At 35.4% G+C, this 15,372-nt stretch overlaps 5 protein-coding genes across 14 annotated transcripts in view; 1 reads left to right on the forward strand and 4 right to left on the reverse strand.

Annotated features, from left to right (window-relative positions):
• LOC105691579 (glycogen debranching enzyme) overlaps positions 1 to 4,424 on the forward strand; it is a 12,803-nt gene extending 8,379 nt beyond the window's left edge. For all 4 annotated transcript variants that reach the window (XM_012410157.3, XM_012410150.3, XM_012410155.3 and 1 more), the window contains 6 exons: positions 80 to 227; positions 363 to 726; positions 1,056 to 1,264; positions 1,338 to 1,523; positions 1,626 to 1,862; positions 1,937 to 4,424. In XM_012410157.3, coding sequence (XP_012265580.2) covers positions 80 to 227; positions 363 to 726; positions 1,056 to 1,264; positions 1,338 to 1,523; positions 1,626 to 1,862; positions 1,937 to 2,002 — 1,210 coding nt within the window. In that variant the 3' untranslated portion in view covers positions 2,003 to 4,424. The remainder of the gene's footprint in view (positions 1 to 79; positions 228 to 362; positions 727 to 1,055; positions 1,265 to 1,337; positions 1,524 to 1,625; positions 1,863 to 1,936) is intronic.
• On the reverse strand, positions 3,962 to 12,173 carry LOC105691581 (LMBR1 domain-containing protein 2 homolog). Its single transcript, XM_012410159.3, has 10 exons — positions 12,000 to 12,173; positions 11,554 to 11,897; positions 8,785 to 8,995; positions 8,509 to 8,685; positions 8,246 to 8,423; positions 7,892 to 8,073; positions 7,557 to 7,796; positions 7,264 to 7,462; positions 7,013 to 7,132; positions 3,962 to 6,276 (listed from the first exon to the last, which is right to left on the reverse strand). Exons 1-10 carry the CDS (start codon positions 12,171 to 12,173, stop codon positions 6,032 to 6,034), a joined length of 2,070 nt encoding a protein of 689 aa, XP_012265582.1. The 3' UTR covers positions 3,962 to 6,031.
• Positions 9,136 to 11,547, reverse strand: LOC125500190. 2 transcript variants are annotated; one of them, XM_048651940.1, is made up of 2 exons: positions 9,663 to 11,547; positions 9,136 to 9,496 (listed from the first exon to the last, which is right to left on the reverse strand). In XM_048651940.1, the coding sequence occupies exons 1-2, from the start codon at positions 10,994 to 10,996 to the stop codon at positions 9,235 to 9,237; spliced, it is 1,596 nt and encodes a 531-aa protein (XP_048507897.1). In that variant the 5' UTR covers positions 10,997 to 11,547; the 3' UTR covers positions 9,136 to 9,234. The 2 variants fall into 2 exon arrangements, with proteins under 2 accessions (XP_048507897.1, XP_048507890.1); XM_048651933.1 differs by having other exon boundaries at positions 9,136 to 9,499.
• A 74-nt stretch (positions 12,174 to 12,247) lies between the features above and the next one.
• Positions 12,248 to 13,422, reverse strand: LOC105691583 (BBSome-interacting protein 1). Of its 5 annotated transcripts, none has more exons than XM_012410163.3 (2): positions 13,288 to 13,422; positions 12,248 to 12,494 (listed from the first exon to the last, which is right to left on the reverse strand). In XM_012410163.3, exon 2 carries the CDS (start codon positions 12,470 to 12,472, stop codon positions 12,248 to 12,250), a length of 225 nt encoding a protein of 74 aa, XP_012265586.1. In that variant the 5' UTR covers positions 12,473 to 12,494; positions 13,288 to 13,422. The 5 variants fall into 5 exon arrangements, with proteins under 5 accessions (XP_012265586.1, XP_012265585.1, XP_020711283.1 ...); XM_012410162.3 differs by having other exon boundaries at positions 13,231 to 13,386; XM_020855624.2 differs by having other exon boundaries at positions 13,227 to 13,376.
• Positions 13,423 to 13,898: 476 nt separating this feature from the next.
• LOC105691556 lies at positions 13,899 to 15,354 on the reverse strand. 2 transcript variants are annotated; one of them, XM_012410094.3, is made up of 4 exons: positions 15,092 to 15,354; positions 14,394 to 14,694; positions 14,190 to 14,291; positions 13,899 to 14,112 (listed from the first exon to the last, which is right to left on the reverse strand). In XM_012410094.3, exons 2-4 carry the CDS (start codon positions 14,661 to 14,663, stop codon positions 13,972 to 13,974), a joined length of 513 nt encoding a protein of 170 aa, XP_012265517.2. In that variant the 5' UTR covers positions 14,664 to 14,694; positions 15,092 to 15,354; the 3' UTR covers positions 13,899 to 13,971. The 2 variants fall into 2 exon arrangements, with proteins under 2 accessions (XP_012265517.2, XP_048508000.1); XM_048652043.1 differs by lacking the exon at positions 15,092 to 15,354 and adding an exon at positions 14,997 to 15,017.
• Positions 15,355 to 15,372: the final 18 nt, after the last annotated feature.

Consider the following 15,372-nt stretch of genomic DNA (forward strand, 5'->3'; position numbering starts at 1 on the left):
AGAGTCTTTTTTGCTTTAGCCCAATTTTCTATACTACACTTCCACATATCATTGTTTATTCATAAACTAATTACTACAGGTATAATTGCCGAGATGCGGTTTGGTGGTGGCTGTATACTATTCAAAATTACGTTGAAGAAGTTCCTGATGGCATAAACATTTTAAAAGATGCTGTTTCAAGGCTTTATCCGACGGATGATTCTACAGCCTTACCTGCTGGACAAGTGGTAGGTTAATCAATGAAAGCAATTAGTTAAGAGCTGCACCCCTTTACGTTGTCTTTAATCAATGATCTGATACTGAAAAATCCTAGTGTAAATGTTCAATGCACCATATTCACTGGAAAAAAAATATATTTGCAGGACCAACCATTGCATGATGTTATACAAGAAGCCCTTACAGTGCATTTTCAAGGGCTGTGTTTTCGAGAACGGAATGCTGGTAGAAAAATTGACGAACAAATGACAGACCGTGGTTTCAACAATCAGATTGGAGTACATCCAGAGACTGGTTTCGTTTTTGGCGGAAATGATGCTAATTGTGGTACCTGGATGGATAAGATGGGATCTTCTGAAAAAGCAGGAAATAAAGGCAAACCGGCCTCACCGAGAGATGGATCTGCAGTTGAATTGATTGGGCTGAGCAAAAGTGTCCTTACTTTTTTGGCAGAACTCTATAGACAAAATCTGTTCCCTTATGGAAGTGTTCAAAGGAAAAATCGAGATGGTAAGCTAAATTCTAAATATATCCATTTTTTGCTGGAGAGGATAGAAACAATCAGAGTTGTGGAAATTCAAATGCAAAAGTAATGCATTAATCACTTTCAAACTAATGGATAATACAAGGAAGATGGATCATCAATATCTAAATAATGGCTACTGCAAGGATGATGCATTGAACATTAGAAAAGTAGTGCCCTTAATAATCAATGATCCATCCAAAAAAAATGCATTGCTCACATCTCCGGATACAATAAAAAACAAAAGTTCTAACGTAAGAGTAGCAAATGGTTTATTGGTCCGAGAATTTCACAACTTGTCATTTCAAATTGCCAGGAACCGTTGTCACATGGAGCTACAAGCAATGGGCAGATAGGATTGGAGCAAACTTTGAAAAGTATTTCTACATTAATGAAAAACCAACTGATGGAGAATTGAAACCGGAAATGATACATCGCCGAGGTATCTACAAAGATACTCATGGCGCAACACAGCCTTGGGCTGATTACCAACTTCGACCTAATTTTCCTGTGGCAATGGTAGCTGTAAGTATTCCAGTGCAATTATCTCGTTACTATTCATGAAGGAGGTTTCATAAATTATGCTAATTCAATCAAGGCGCCAGAGCTGTTTGATCCTCATCATGCATGGACAGCGTTGAAGCAGACTGAGGAATTATTGTTGGGGCCATTGGGAATGAAGACTTTAGACCCTGCTGACTGGGCTTATGATGGGTATTATGACAATTCCAACGACTCCAATGATCCAAAGATATCCCATGGATGGAACTATCATCAAGGACCAGTAAGTTCTCCTGCTCGCTCATATTTTTTATAGAATTATGTACTTTCTCAATAGGCATTTTATATTCAATTTTTTTTCTATCGACTAATTTGTTTTCTACAGGAGTGGGTTTGGCCGATAGGATACTTTCTGAGAGCACGTCTTCATTTTGCGTCATTAGTAGGAGGTGAAGATGAACTTCGTCGCACAATTGAATCTACAGAAACTATTCTATCTCGACATTTAGTTGAAGCATCGACTAACCATTGGAGAGGGCTTCCGGAATTGACAAACAAAGACGGTGCATATTGTCGTGATAGTTGCCGTACACAAGCTTGGAGTGCTTCGGCAATTCTCGAGGTAAGAGCTTTGTACATACATGCGATGACTACGCCGTAAGCGATTATATGGTGTCATTATTTTTACTTTCACAGGTTCTCTACGAGTTGGAAAAACTTAAAAAAGAATCACCATCTGTTGGGAAAAATCAATCAAACTGATATAATTTTGCGTGTGTTCACCACCGCCACTTACACTTAGAGTATTTGAAACTAGCGAAGAATCGTAACGTAGGAGGTAGACAAAGCCAAGAAAGTATTTGTACTGGCGAAGATAGAGTAGATGCACTTTGCACGGAGACACACGCATATGTTACTCCGCTGTTAGATTTAGTGCATGCACAATTACCGCACACGATAAATTTCGGAATGATACACGAAACTGAAACATACTCCATCGGAAACTCAAATACAAACGGAATAATTGGAAATGTAGTTTCACCCAGGCATGCTCAAATCAAAGTCTGTGCACCAAAAACTACGATTGAATCGCCAGTTCCGCATCAATCAGATTTGGAAAAAATTCGTACTGCTGATAATGAACCTGACTTCAGAAACTTAGGCTCTGAAATCATTCACGGCGCTGCACACTTTCTTTATAGTGACAGGCCTTCTTCGAACGACTTCGAGCATTCATCAAGGCAGTATTTGATGAAGCAAATGCATAAAAGTCATCATTACGATCAACTAGTAGGTGTGAATCCAGATAAAATCGATTTGGATATCCTTGCCAGCGAAATGTCTCCTTTTCCCGACTTTCAAATTCACGCGACACATACCGCTGTTGTTAAATCACCTACAACTGATCACATTTACGAAGAAATTGGATTGATCACTGGGTCATCAAATACGTCAAAGTATGACATTATGGATTACTATGAAAAATATAGTCCAACAACAGCTAAAATGTTGATAGACACATTGTTTCTACCGGGGCATAAGATTTGCAAAATTTGTGCGGCGATGCAAAGAAGTGTAATATACAGCGATCGTTTAATAAAATTTAACGAACCACTATATGCGAAAGAAGTGGCATTAATGCAAATAGACGACTACATCTACTTCAGATATACGGCTGATACTTGCTATTCAAATTTTGGGCGTTTTCTGGATAACTACGATTTTCAAAACTTTTTACCTATCCACAACACAGTCAAACCTAACACTTCTGGAATATTTTATTCGGATAATTTTGCGATAGACGTATTTGACACAAAGTCTACTTTAGAGCCATCCATACGGTTAGTAGATACCACTTTTCAAGGATTAGGTAATACCGATCTATATCACAGAAAAGCGAATCATTTTCTCAGCCGCATATCCGCGAACGGTTTTTCTCCTATGGTCTTTAATAGTGTTTCAAACAATTTTATGAAAACCATCACAAGCGTTAGTTATAATACAGATCTGAACAATTCGATGAATTACCGTAAAGATGTAGTTAAATTACGTAATTCAAAGTCAAATGAGTTGCCTCTATCTGTTATTGAACCACATCCTGACAGATCCAGCCTGTTATTGCTCGAGCCACTATTACTTATGCCAGAATTATCAAATCCTAGACGAAAACCAGCGAAAAATCGTATAACACATTCTGAACATTTGAGAATCGTACGAATGATGATCGCCTATACGTTAGCATTTTTTCTCTTGGCAATTATCACTTTCTATATAATATATTTTACATAAACTGAGCATATTTTATATGTACTGTTCCACTGTTCATGAAAAATTTGTTAAAAATTTATATGTTGGGCGCAGATACATTTTGCCGACAAAAACGTAGAGTTTCTATTTTTTTATGAATATTCTGCATAACACATTCTTTACCAATGATATTATGTTGTGCAAATTTTTTTCACAAGATTTTACCTAACATCCGTGTCAAGTAAACTTGATACACATGTCTGCTTATAATCAATGCTCGTTTGCATAAATTGACAGCTTGTGCGACTAACTTTTCTATGCTTTCACATCTTAATTAAGATTGCTTATGCTTTAATTGGTCACTGCGTCGGATAGCTTTAATTCCATTACCATAAGTACTTGATTCATAACTTCATTTCTATCAGATGATATGTAATAGACACGTTCATATATTAAATGTAAGTACGTCTTTAGTTCATTTGTAGGAAGAGTTTTATTTCTATATTTATACTACTGAAATTAAGGTAACTCGACCGCTAATAATGCTATATCATTTGTTATGATCGAGAAATATGAAATCTCATCAAAAATCTGTTTTTATCCAATGTTTTAAAATAAAGAGATAGAAAATGGAATAATGAATTATAGTTCTAAGTTTGAAGATAGAATAGAACAGTAGGTGATTATACTATTACTGTGCCATTAGACTATTATATTATTACTTTTCATCAGTGAAATGGATCGTCAAGACTGTGTTCAAAGTAGGGTTTTGGGAAATGAGGGATCAGCAATGTTTTACCGATAATATGCACAATAATTTCTTAATTGTTTGTTATGATGATTACTATTGTTGTTATTGGCCTTATTAATATTATTATTATTCTTATTATTAATTGTATAGTATACAGTTGAAATATATATATACATGCTTGCCTAAGCCTCTTGAACTTATTGTTAGTTCTTAAAATTGAATCCTAATGGTTGAAATAAACATGATTTTTACATCAGATCGAATGGGTAGCAAGTGCAAAATTTTGATGTACATCAAAAACAAAAGAACACGGACCTCTTTTATAGGTATTCTTTGGAAAAAGAAATTCCAAAAATTCGGACCTTCAAATTCTATGTTTCTATTTCACATAAAGCACTCTATGAATTCAGTATTACACGGTATATTCAACAGGATAAATTAATTATAGTACATGTTTTCTATCAACACAATGGTACAATACACTATCTTTAAAATTAATTTGAACTTCAGCAATTTGAATAATTGGTACTACAAGTATAATTATCACACTCAACGTATATGGATGCAAATACTGATTAATGTATTGTACGATATACTATGATGACTGTTATCTCATATAGTGTAAAATGTAGTGGTCAAACGATAAAATTCGGTAAAAGTGAAACATATTCTATACTTACAATTTACAATTTTACAGTTTAAATAAATCTGAATTACGGGTATTGGGTAAGACAAATATGAAGATGACCTCACCATCAACTTGTGAGCTGCTTGGAATCTTTGCCAATGTAAAGCAAAGCTCAACAAAGACTCGCTCTGACGATGGGAACATAATTCACCAACTCGATAAATAATTTTTTCTAAACTCAAGCTAGAACGTAGGCTGATAAATAAACTTGCTGTGGCCACGTGGATGACTACAGTACAAATCATACCCAGAATTACTTCAACCAGCAACTCAAAATACATTCTAGTAGGCAAAATATGCTTATCATTCATCTTTACCTGAAAATGGTATTAGTTTTCTAAAAATCTAGAAAGTATTGCTGATATTGACTACAATTTCTTCTATATGTTTTCAACTGTATATGCAAAGTATAGTTTTTCACAGAACCTTGGGGAGTTGAAATGAATGACGTTCTTGGCTAGCAAATTTTTGGTGAGCAAGTTAGATATTTCATAGAAGTAAGTTCATTTACGTTAGTATGTGACGAAATTCCAAGGAAATTTGTACAAGGAATAATAATAATTTGCATATAAATTTGCAAAAACCAATGATTCTCAATCATATTTAGTCCTTTGGTCCTTGAAAAAAGGACTTATAGTACCGATGGAGTTGATTCTGGAAAACCTACAAACTTTCAGCATATTCCAGTGAAACGAAGTTGAAAATGGTATAATATACTGCTGAGCCAAGATTTTTGATGCAATAACAATTTGTGTCCTTATTTTTTGTATCATCCGTCACTATTTATGCCATGCTTCAGCGATAACACATTGGCTGTTCCCCGTTAACAAGAATAATTAGCATGTGTACAGGTGTATGTTCGATATAAATATGACTGGAGTTCTATCAGTATCATTATTGGAATGATTTTTTGTTTAGTTTCTACACTTAATCAGTCAGAGTAGAATGGCATTTGAAAGTTGAGTAATGATGTGCCAAAAAGCCTAGAAATCCATCTAATATTATGGACAAAACTTGGCATAATTTCATGACTTCCCTGAATCGTGGATTTAAAGCCACATTATGGTACAGCTAATGAAATAGATTTCGACGATTTGTATCAAGTCTAAATATCATCAAATAGCCCTCTAGGAGGAGGTCCAACGCGATTGCTATTTGCTGTGTAAGTTGTTAAATTATCTGAGCTTATATCATGGTAAATTTCTGCTTGGTATCCCTGGTCATAATGATTATTTGATGCGTAGCGATCACTTTCAAATGTGGTGCCGACATAATAATCTGTGGACTCGACATCACGCAGCAGACCGGCTCTGGCAGACTCCGTAGACTCGTCTCGTCTCAAAGGTCGTACTATTAGACAGATTTTCAGTGTTAACTTTCAAAAAACACCTTGCCGTGTTAATTGGTAAATATTGTGTATGAATGCTAAATAAAACTTCCTATCATTTGAAAGGTCAAATTTTGATTAAATGAATCATAATGGATTGATGGATCTCTGATTTTATATTTCAAGTCCATTTCAACATTAAAATTTAATTTCCTATGTCAAAACTCGCTACATTAAATACCTACAAAGCAATATTTGATTGAATTTCAAGTATTTATGTCATGCATCAGATGCCGAATATGTGTTAACTAGCAGTCAAACAAGGCTAGCAGAGTAACTAGTCAAGCGATTCAAAGTTATCAAATATTTATTTGATTCATTACGTATATTACCTCTCACAGTGAAGCATAAGCTTCAACTAAACTATTATGCAATAAAATAAAATAATTCAATACATCGATAAATAATCAATTGGCCATAGCTAATAGTTCTACTGAGTAAATTTTGACTGCTCAATTTCTATTTGTGCAATGGAAATTTTTTGACTAATACATGATTGTTTACGCAATATTAATGCAAGAATTACAATGAAATGTTAATTGTAGCTGTTCAAAACCCTAGTTTTTCATGCAGCATAGGTGGAATAAACTATACATAGGTAAATATTCGAATTCCATTAGCAAAGTTAATTAAGCATGCCTAAGAGATCTTATATCTACGAAAACTAACTAAATCTAGTCTAGACAGTTCGGTACATACCAGTATCTGTACTTTGTCTGGCTGTTCTATAACGAGATGCAGTACCTAAATTATTGAATCTTTCTTGAAACTCACGTCTCCGACTCATTGAATCCTCGGCCCGCTGACGCTTACGTCTCTCTGAGAAATAAAAAAGTTAAATCGAAACACTTCCATAAATCTGATGAATCTATCATGCAACGTTGTTTTGAAATGAAATTTCAATAATTAATATGCAGAGCTAGAGATAGCAATAATTGATCAGTGCGTACCTCGCTTGATAAGTTCCCGACCTTCTTCAACGAGATCAGTAGTTAACTCATCATCGCCGAGAAATTGTTGAAAACCAAGCATTGAAAGTAATCTACTTCCAAGACTAAAGTGAGTTGCCAAACAAAACGCTAGTATTGCCATTGGAAAGTATATGTTGAAGCCATCAGAGATGAAAGCTACATCCATATGACCCATTACCTATAGAATGATATTCGAGTATAGGTCTATCATTCTAGGGGACAAATATGTATTGGAAGATATCTATCGGACATTGTAGAAATAGATAGCATACCTGCGTGTAGTGAGTTTCCAGAATATGAGTTTTAATAATATGAGAGTCCATATGGATAAGGCCCAAAAAATTGAGACACATTGGTGGTGTAAGTCGACAGAGCATCATTCCACTGAATATCAAACTGTACTCATTCGTTTGATGATGGGGAGCCAGATAGTACAAATTTAATACACGAATTTTTAGAACCGTCGAATAGGCACAGTAACAAAGATATGCGATAATCAATGTTGACAAAATCTAGATAGAATATCATTACCATACATTTGAAATCAATTATCAATTTCATAGACTATGTAAGAATGTCATAATTAGCATGCATTGCAGTCAATTACCTCAATGGTGAAATAATCATATTTGACTGTGGCCAATTTTACAAATTGTGCAAATAACGATAACACTGGTGATTTATTGAAGAATGTTACTTCAGACCAAACTACGGCTACAGAGAGAGCCGCAGCTGTAACCGCAGCTGTCTTCTGAGCATAACTCTTGATCACACAATTCCAGTACCATTCTGCAATAGTAAAAACTAATTTTAAAACAGTGCTTTACTTCATATAATGTTTCAAAATAAAAATTATTAATGTTTATCATTGAGTAATAAGAAAGGTATCCGATTAGGATCATTTCATGTTATGATATTTTTCAGCATAAGTAACAGTCATACGACAAATAATTTCACATACCCACTGTTGGATTGTATATAACTCGTAAGGGGAATATGCGGATGACAGGAAAAGTATGTTTAAATCGTCTATCGTGGCTGACTTGATTTTTCGCTACATCCTCCAAATGGAAGATCTTTTCAACTAACATTCCCCATTGAGTTTCTGTTCGTTGTAAGGTTTGTAACGATTTTATAGTCTAAAAGAAAGCAAGATTTCGAAATTATTCAAGTCCAATGTCATCTGTGAGATGGATCTTAATAATTGTGTAGTGTACAACATACATTTTTATGAAGCCGTATGAGGGATTTTTCTGAAGGTGAATCTATAGGAGTATCATCTGGTAACTGTCTCCGGTTCATTCTGTCTTTTAATTCAGCAGGAACTTTTTGAAATATAGTTTCTAAATTACAGTGAAATGGGTGGCCTACTCCAATAGCAATTGAAGCTGCTTGCAGCGACTAGAAAGATAAACAAACTCATCATTTACCAGCCAACAGAAATTTTATACCCTCTGTTAGATTGCCGTGTAAGTGTGTGTAAAAGTACAAACTTGATACCTCTAAAACATCATCCACTGTTTCCTCAGCTTCACATTTATCTAAACTGAGCTTAGCTGCTTTGAAATAACTGTAATGCAATGTGTACCCAGGTTTACTGGCATTCCACAATCCACGGGGTACCTCTACAAGAGCGTAACCCAACAACATAACAAGTAGAAACAATCCCCAGGTATTTGAAGCTGATGACGCTATGGCTTTTAATTTTTGACTGTAACATACGAAATCTTTTCTTCATCAATATACTCCCATCGAAAATCCCACTGATGTTATACTGACAGAGTAGAATACAAATGTTTCATATCGATGATGGGCCCAATTAAAACCTTCAATGAAAAACTAAGTGTAACATAGTGGGTATGAATTGCACATGTTTATTATAATTTTACATTATTATAGATTTATAATATTATCAACCAGTCCCTCATTATTGATCCAAGAGCGAAAATTTCACCCAGAAAATATAGGAATGAGTTTAAACGGACGGGATTTCGAATCATTTATATGTGGATTGTCCACTTTGAATTTTCTTTCCTTGTGCTCGTAGTGTGTTCTGTAGATGTGCTTGCTGTGATGATCGCAAAAATTTTCTGCCATATGTAAATCACCATAGTTGTCATCAGAGTAGTCAACCCATGTATGCCTTTGAACTCTTTCAGGTGTTGCATTTGTGACATTGCCAGTGGATTTAGTTTCATCAGAATGTTCTGATCTGCTACACAACATGGTCCAGGTAGAATAACAAGGCAAAATTTCAACGTATGTAATACTTGCAATTGAATCCAATCACAAAAGTAGGGTATAGCAATTTTTTTTACTACTTCGCTGTTCATGCTTTGTATTTATGATCATATTAATTTTCTAAATGAATAACATACCTGCTTCGACTTCTTCTATCTATATTTTTTTGAATTTCTGTGCTTTGTAAACTCCGTTTGGCTAAGACAATAGCAGGATCTAAGAGATCCTGTATGAGTGATTCCGCATTCACTATTTCTTGCTCCAGTATAGATGATTCGGTTGTGATAGTTGATGTGTTTGCTGTACTTGAGTCCTCAACAATAATAATTTCTGTTACTTCCTTAGAAATTTCCACTGACATGGCAGAGCTTGGTGCCAGTTCTGTATCATTTTCAGATGCTTGCACATCAGATGTATTCAAATTAATAGACAAATTCTTATGATCAGCACCCACATCTAGTCCAGTTCTTATGTATTCAACATCTTTTGATTGAATGGAAAAAATTTCACTATTGTTCTCTACCGATGCTTTGTTAAACACAGTTTGCTCTGTCGTTATCAACAATTCTGACAAGTTTGACAACACAGGAGAAGGTGACCACAAAGTATTGGTCTTGCCACTATCCGAGTTTGTGAGAACTTCATCCTGGTGAACCAAAAGTGAAGATGTTTCATGTGGATAGGTGGGTACATTTCCGGAAGTACTAGAAATGCCATTCTGGCTGATATTGTAAGATATCTGTAGCTGCATAATATCGGTGGTTGAAATTGTGATTTTATTTGATACGCCATTTGAATTATTTTCATTAGAAGTATCCTGCTCATCTAGTGGAATCACTGGTTTTGCTGAGTCAGAATATTTTTCTATCACTGAAGATGAAATGTTGCATTCTTGCAGTTTTGGTGGTGTTGACGATGAAGGTGACAAGGTATGTAGGATCCGTTCAGTTGTGGCATCAATAGTTGGAGAAGTTTCATTGAAAATAAGCGTTACATTTACTACATCTTTTTCATTGATGTAGTCGTTAGGTAACAATTCATTCATTGTCAAAGTACTGAGAAAGTGATCGATTGTGTCCGAAATGATTATTTTGTTGGTTGTGTCCGAGGTTGTGTCATTATTTTTTGATGATTTTTCGAGAAAAGGTGATGCTGTTGTCATTACGATGGTATTATTTAGGTTCGTTGACGCAGTAGAAATATGAGCGGTGCTAGACCCTGCATTCAGCAACGGAATTTTAAAAATGTTCGATTTTGCACTGTTCACATTTAAAGTATCAGTTTTCAATGATGTGTTTTGCATGAAACGACTCGACAGCACATCTTTTTTCGAGATATTAAAAATATTCCGATTATTTTCCACAGACTCAATGTTAACCGGAGCTACAGTAGCTTCTGTTATATCTTCATTCACCGGTTTTTGCTCACCACACGAAAATGAGCAAATGATGAAGAACAAAAAGATCTTCATCTTAAGGCAACAAATGTATGTTCCAGAAATGTTTTGAACCCAGACGAGCTCGAATGCAAAAACGACTTTGTAATGGAAAATTATTCTCAACCTCCTCACTAAATAGACCCAATAACATCGATGCTAATGATGCTAATGTTTCCACAAATTATGCTAAATGGTGCTGCAATACAAATATTCTGGAAACCTTTCTTTGGCAGTAACAGTATACTGATATTCATTCTTGAAGCCTGCTAAAGTAACTCAAAACTGGGAAACCAGAACGACAATAGATAGATAGGTAAAATATTAGTCGAACAAAAAAATGCTCATTTTCTTTTTGATGAAATATTGAAAGTGAGTAAGCTACGCAATATCACTATCAATGAATGCGTCTATTTGATGGCCCACATCTATTTCAAGGACATGCCATTTAGATCCAATGACCTAAGCCACTTGTTTTTGAACGCTTCATAGGTATTCTCTAAATGAATACAAATGTGCTTGGAAATAATGATGCACAAATATTGATCAAAGTCTTCTGAAATATAAGTAGGTAAGCTAAAATAATGACTCACCCATCAAGATCCAAACCAGGTTTCAAAGCAATGTATATCAACAGGATCCCACAAATGAACAAATAACTTCCGTAGTAGATAGCATTATCAATCAATGCTGATTTCAATTTCCCTTGCACAGTGAAATCTCCAGCCTTGATGTAAGATTGCATCAACGGAAGAATAAGCCATGTTAAACATTGTGACGTCCAATAAACAATCCTCCAGAGGTTTGGGAAAACATTTTCGGGTACACTTGACCAAGGCTCTTGACATGATAGGGGTGGCCCAACTGTGACATTATCATTCAAATTAGTCGTTGACAAGTTGTGTGTATATTGTTTCTTGCATTGTCTGTAGACAGTCTAGAAAATATATGTGCGGTTGAGTGGAATGGTGGAAAATTATACATACATGATTCGTCACAGATTTTTCGACATATAACGATTATCTTAGTATCAGCTTACCGATGAGACATCCAAAGGTAGTACGAATATAATTAGTAGAGAAAAGTACCACGCAATAAGAACAGCAAGCGTAACAATGATGTGGTGCCGGTAAACATTTCCATATCTGTACAATAGTGTAGCTGCCAAGCAGAAGGCAAATATCACTTCAGTAAGAAGTGGACCTAGACTCATTTTAATGCTGATACAAATTCAGTGTAAAAAGTTGAAATTCACACTATCGAGCTAAGGAAATTTAAAAATGAAGTCTATTTTTCTTGACTCAGTGAACGAACTTGAGTATATTTCAGTTCTGTGATTTTTTGCTCAGCATCCTTTTGCATATTTTCAAGTTTTTCAAGTGTAATTGACTTCAATGGCATTAATTTTGGCTTGCAAAGAATGTAGTCTGGTATCTCTTGGTCATAGAGTAAGCCCTGCTGTGGTATCACTGCATTAATTTGGTCACTCGTACTTTGTACTGGTTCAGACATTTTTTGTCAAACTCTGACAAACCTGTAAGAGACAATGAACATTTAATACTGACACATCCTAGGCTGATAAGAGTTTCTTATAAATTACTCGACCATGCACATACGTATCTGGCAAATAATGGAAAACATTCTGATACAACTTATCCAAAGTGCTAATTCATCTAAATTCGCTTTGAGAAGGATTATATAATAGTGAATCACAGAATTAATCTATTTATACTTTGGAAGGATATCCTTGAAAGAAACTTTTCCAATGATTTGTCGTTTTATGTCAAACAGGTGATTTTTGTAGAGTTTGCATGTATTGCATAGTATAATTTTGTTTGTGGTTTTGGTATGCCTCAAAGTTTGAATGTTCCATCAAAATCATTCAACAGCTTGAAGAATTTCACGGTATTAAATAAAATCATGAGTTGAGCATGTGAGGAAGCGTGCTTGTTTGGTTCATGGGCATGTAAGCTTACCTTTAGAGGAGTAGAGAACAGATAAGTTACGGGGCAAATAAAATTCAAATGGGACGTATTCTCGTGAAGTAGAAACATGGTCAAATAAAAGTGAGGCACAGTTATATATGAATAGAGATTCTTGAAAAATATACAGTAAAATATTTAGAAATATTTCGTTCGATTGGAACTCGTATGGTTTTCTTCCGATATTAAAATGCAGAGGATAGCTATAGCAGCATGTGTCAGATGTCATGCATAATTACTTCTGTGCTGCAGATATTTAATAATATTTCATGTTGAATCATAACCTACTATAACGAGCGCCTTGTTCTTCTAGTACACTTGATCGAATAGCAAATTAAACATTACCATTGTTTTTCTTATTATAACGTCAACTTCGATAAAAATCTGCTTCGATTAACGATGTACCTAACAGACGACGTGTTTCATTTTATGACGTAAAAATATTGACGTCTTCAACGCGCCAGCGTTCCATTCAACTCTTTGATTGGCTAGTTTTTAGCGCGAAACATACGCTTGTTTCAACACTACATTTGAACTAGAGGAGTTCATTAAACCATGGTCAGAACGCGAGACCCTTTATTGACAGTAAAGGGTCTCTGGTCAAAACGTTGACTGAAGATTGGTAATCTAGAGTCAACCAAAGAGGATGGTAGTCAACGATCGTCGTATACCCGTATCGTTTCAGTATTCTTCATCCTCCTTGGATTATTTTTCAGCCAACACTTCTGGACACTCGCAATTCTGAATACGTTACAATATGATAATGTAGTTTACAGAAGTAAAGGGACTCAATGGTTTTTATCAGGATGAATGTTGCTTATGTAGCAAGCGAATCCTGATTTAAAATCTTAGGATTTATTACGTCATAAAAAAACATTCTGGTGAACTACTTTGAGTTTAATTAACGTTTTAAGCATTGGAATAGTCTGGCACAAAGAATGACAACACACCAAAGATTTGCAATTTTGTTATTCCATTTATTCGGTATAATCTAACGTACTAAAAGGTCGAGAACAGAAAACTCGGCTCCTATATCGGAGACTTATCAAATCCACGAGCTGCATACTGATTGGGGTGCACCCGCTGGGAGGGCTTGGGATAATCAGGATCCCCAGGGAACACAGGTGTTCGACTCTTGATCACTCGCCAGCCACCTTTGCGAGTCCAATCCTACATTGGAGAGTGAGAGCAATTGATTGATAAAACCTAAGTTATTCCACACTAAGGGTTACATCAGTGGCACTCACATTCTGATTATATTTGAAGTAGTAGAATGTAGCATATGTTAAGGCAATTGCAATTGGAATTTTTCCCATGAAGTAGCGTATCACTTGTGCAGCCTCTAAACCCTGAGAAAAAAAATTGGACAGTATGTGGACCATTGAACTCAACAAAAAAATTATTTCCAATGCTATGGAAATTTCATGGTATTACATATAGTGCCGTTTTACCAGAGGTTTGACCATCAAGGACTCGACTTTATCAAGAGGTGCTCTGTAAAATTTTCTGATGGGATTTAAGTTTGCTCTGAACAATTCAACTTGGCTTATAGTCGGCTCATGAGGGGCTAGAATTTGATCTTTCAGATACTGAGCTCTCCACGCTCTTTCCTCATCGGTCATCCCGAGGCGACGTTCTTCTTCGCGCACCATACGCCTACCAATAGCAAACGCCTGAACACCACCCGTGTCTGATGACCAGCCATTCTTATCTTCCGTCATTTTAGTGTAAGACGAAAATTGGATTCAATCTCTGAAATGCAAACATGAACTCTGAATCTGTAAGGTTTGGATGTTAGCAATCGCGTATAAATCTCAACACTTATCCATTGTTAACCTAAAGAGCACTATGGCATATTAGAGAAGTGCCAAACGGAAATATATTCAGGAATATGAACATAGCCTATTTCATCATGGCACAATAGTACATTGGTGAAAACATTACAATCAAATGGCAATAAATAATACCGACGATATCTGATATATGTTATTAATACTAATTCATGTCATGTAAAATGAGTTTATATAACTGTTGACAATTGTGTGGTAAGCAACCTCACTTATACCGAGTGCGTAGTGCTGGAATAAAGGTGCTGATGGTTTTAAACACACAGTATTCGAAATCTTAGCTCGAATATTAAAAAACTAACCTTATTCACTGTCGTAAGGACAACAATAGGTTACAAATGTCTCGTTAGGTCATTCATGAGACGATCACTCCGTCAACGAATTCAGGTACCTGAATTTTTTGCGGAACTATGTCGTAACTCAAATGAAAGAATTCTAATTTGTTAGACTTGGAAATTTCGTGTGCAATATTAATTGAACATGAAAGATTTTTAATGCAATGCGATGAATCATAGATATTCCTCCAATTTACGACAGATGGTTATAATTTTATATTTGCACGTATTTTGATGCAGCGATAAAA

This window comes from Athalia rosae, chromosome 1 (assembly GCF_917208135.1).
Source record: "Athalia rosae chromosome 1, iyAthRosa1.1, whole genome shotgun sequence".
Classification (NCBI taxonomy): Eukaryota; Metazoa; Arthropoda; class Insecta; order Hymenoptera; family Athaliidae; genus Athalia; species Athalia rosae.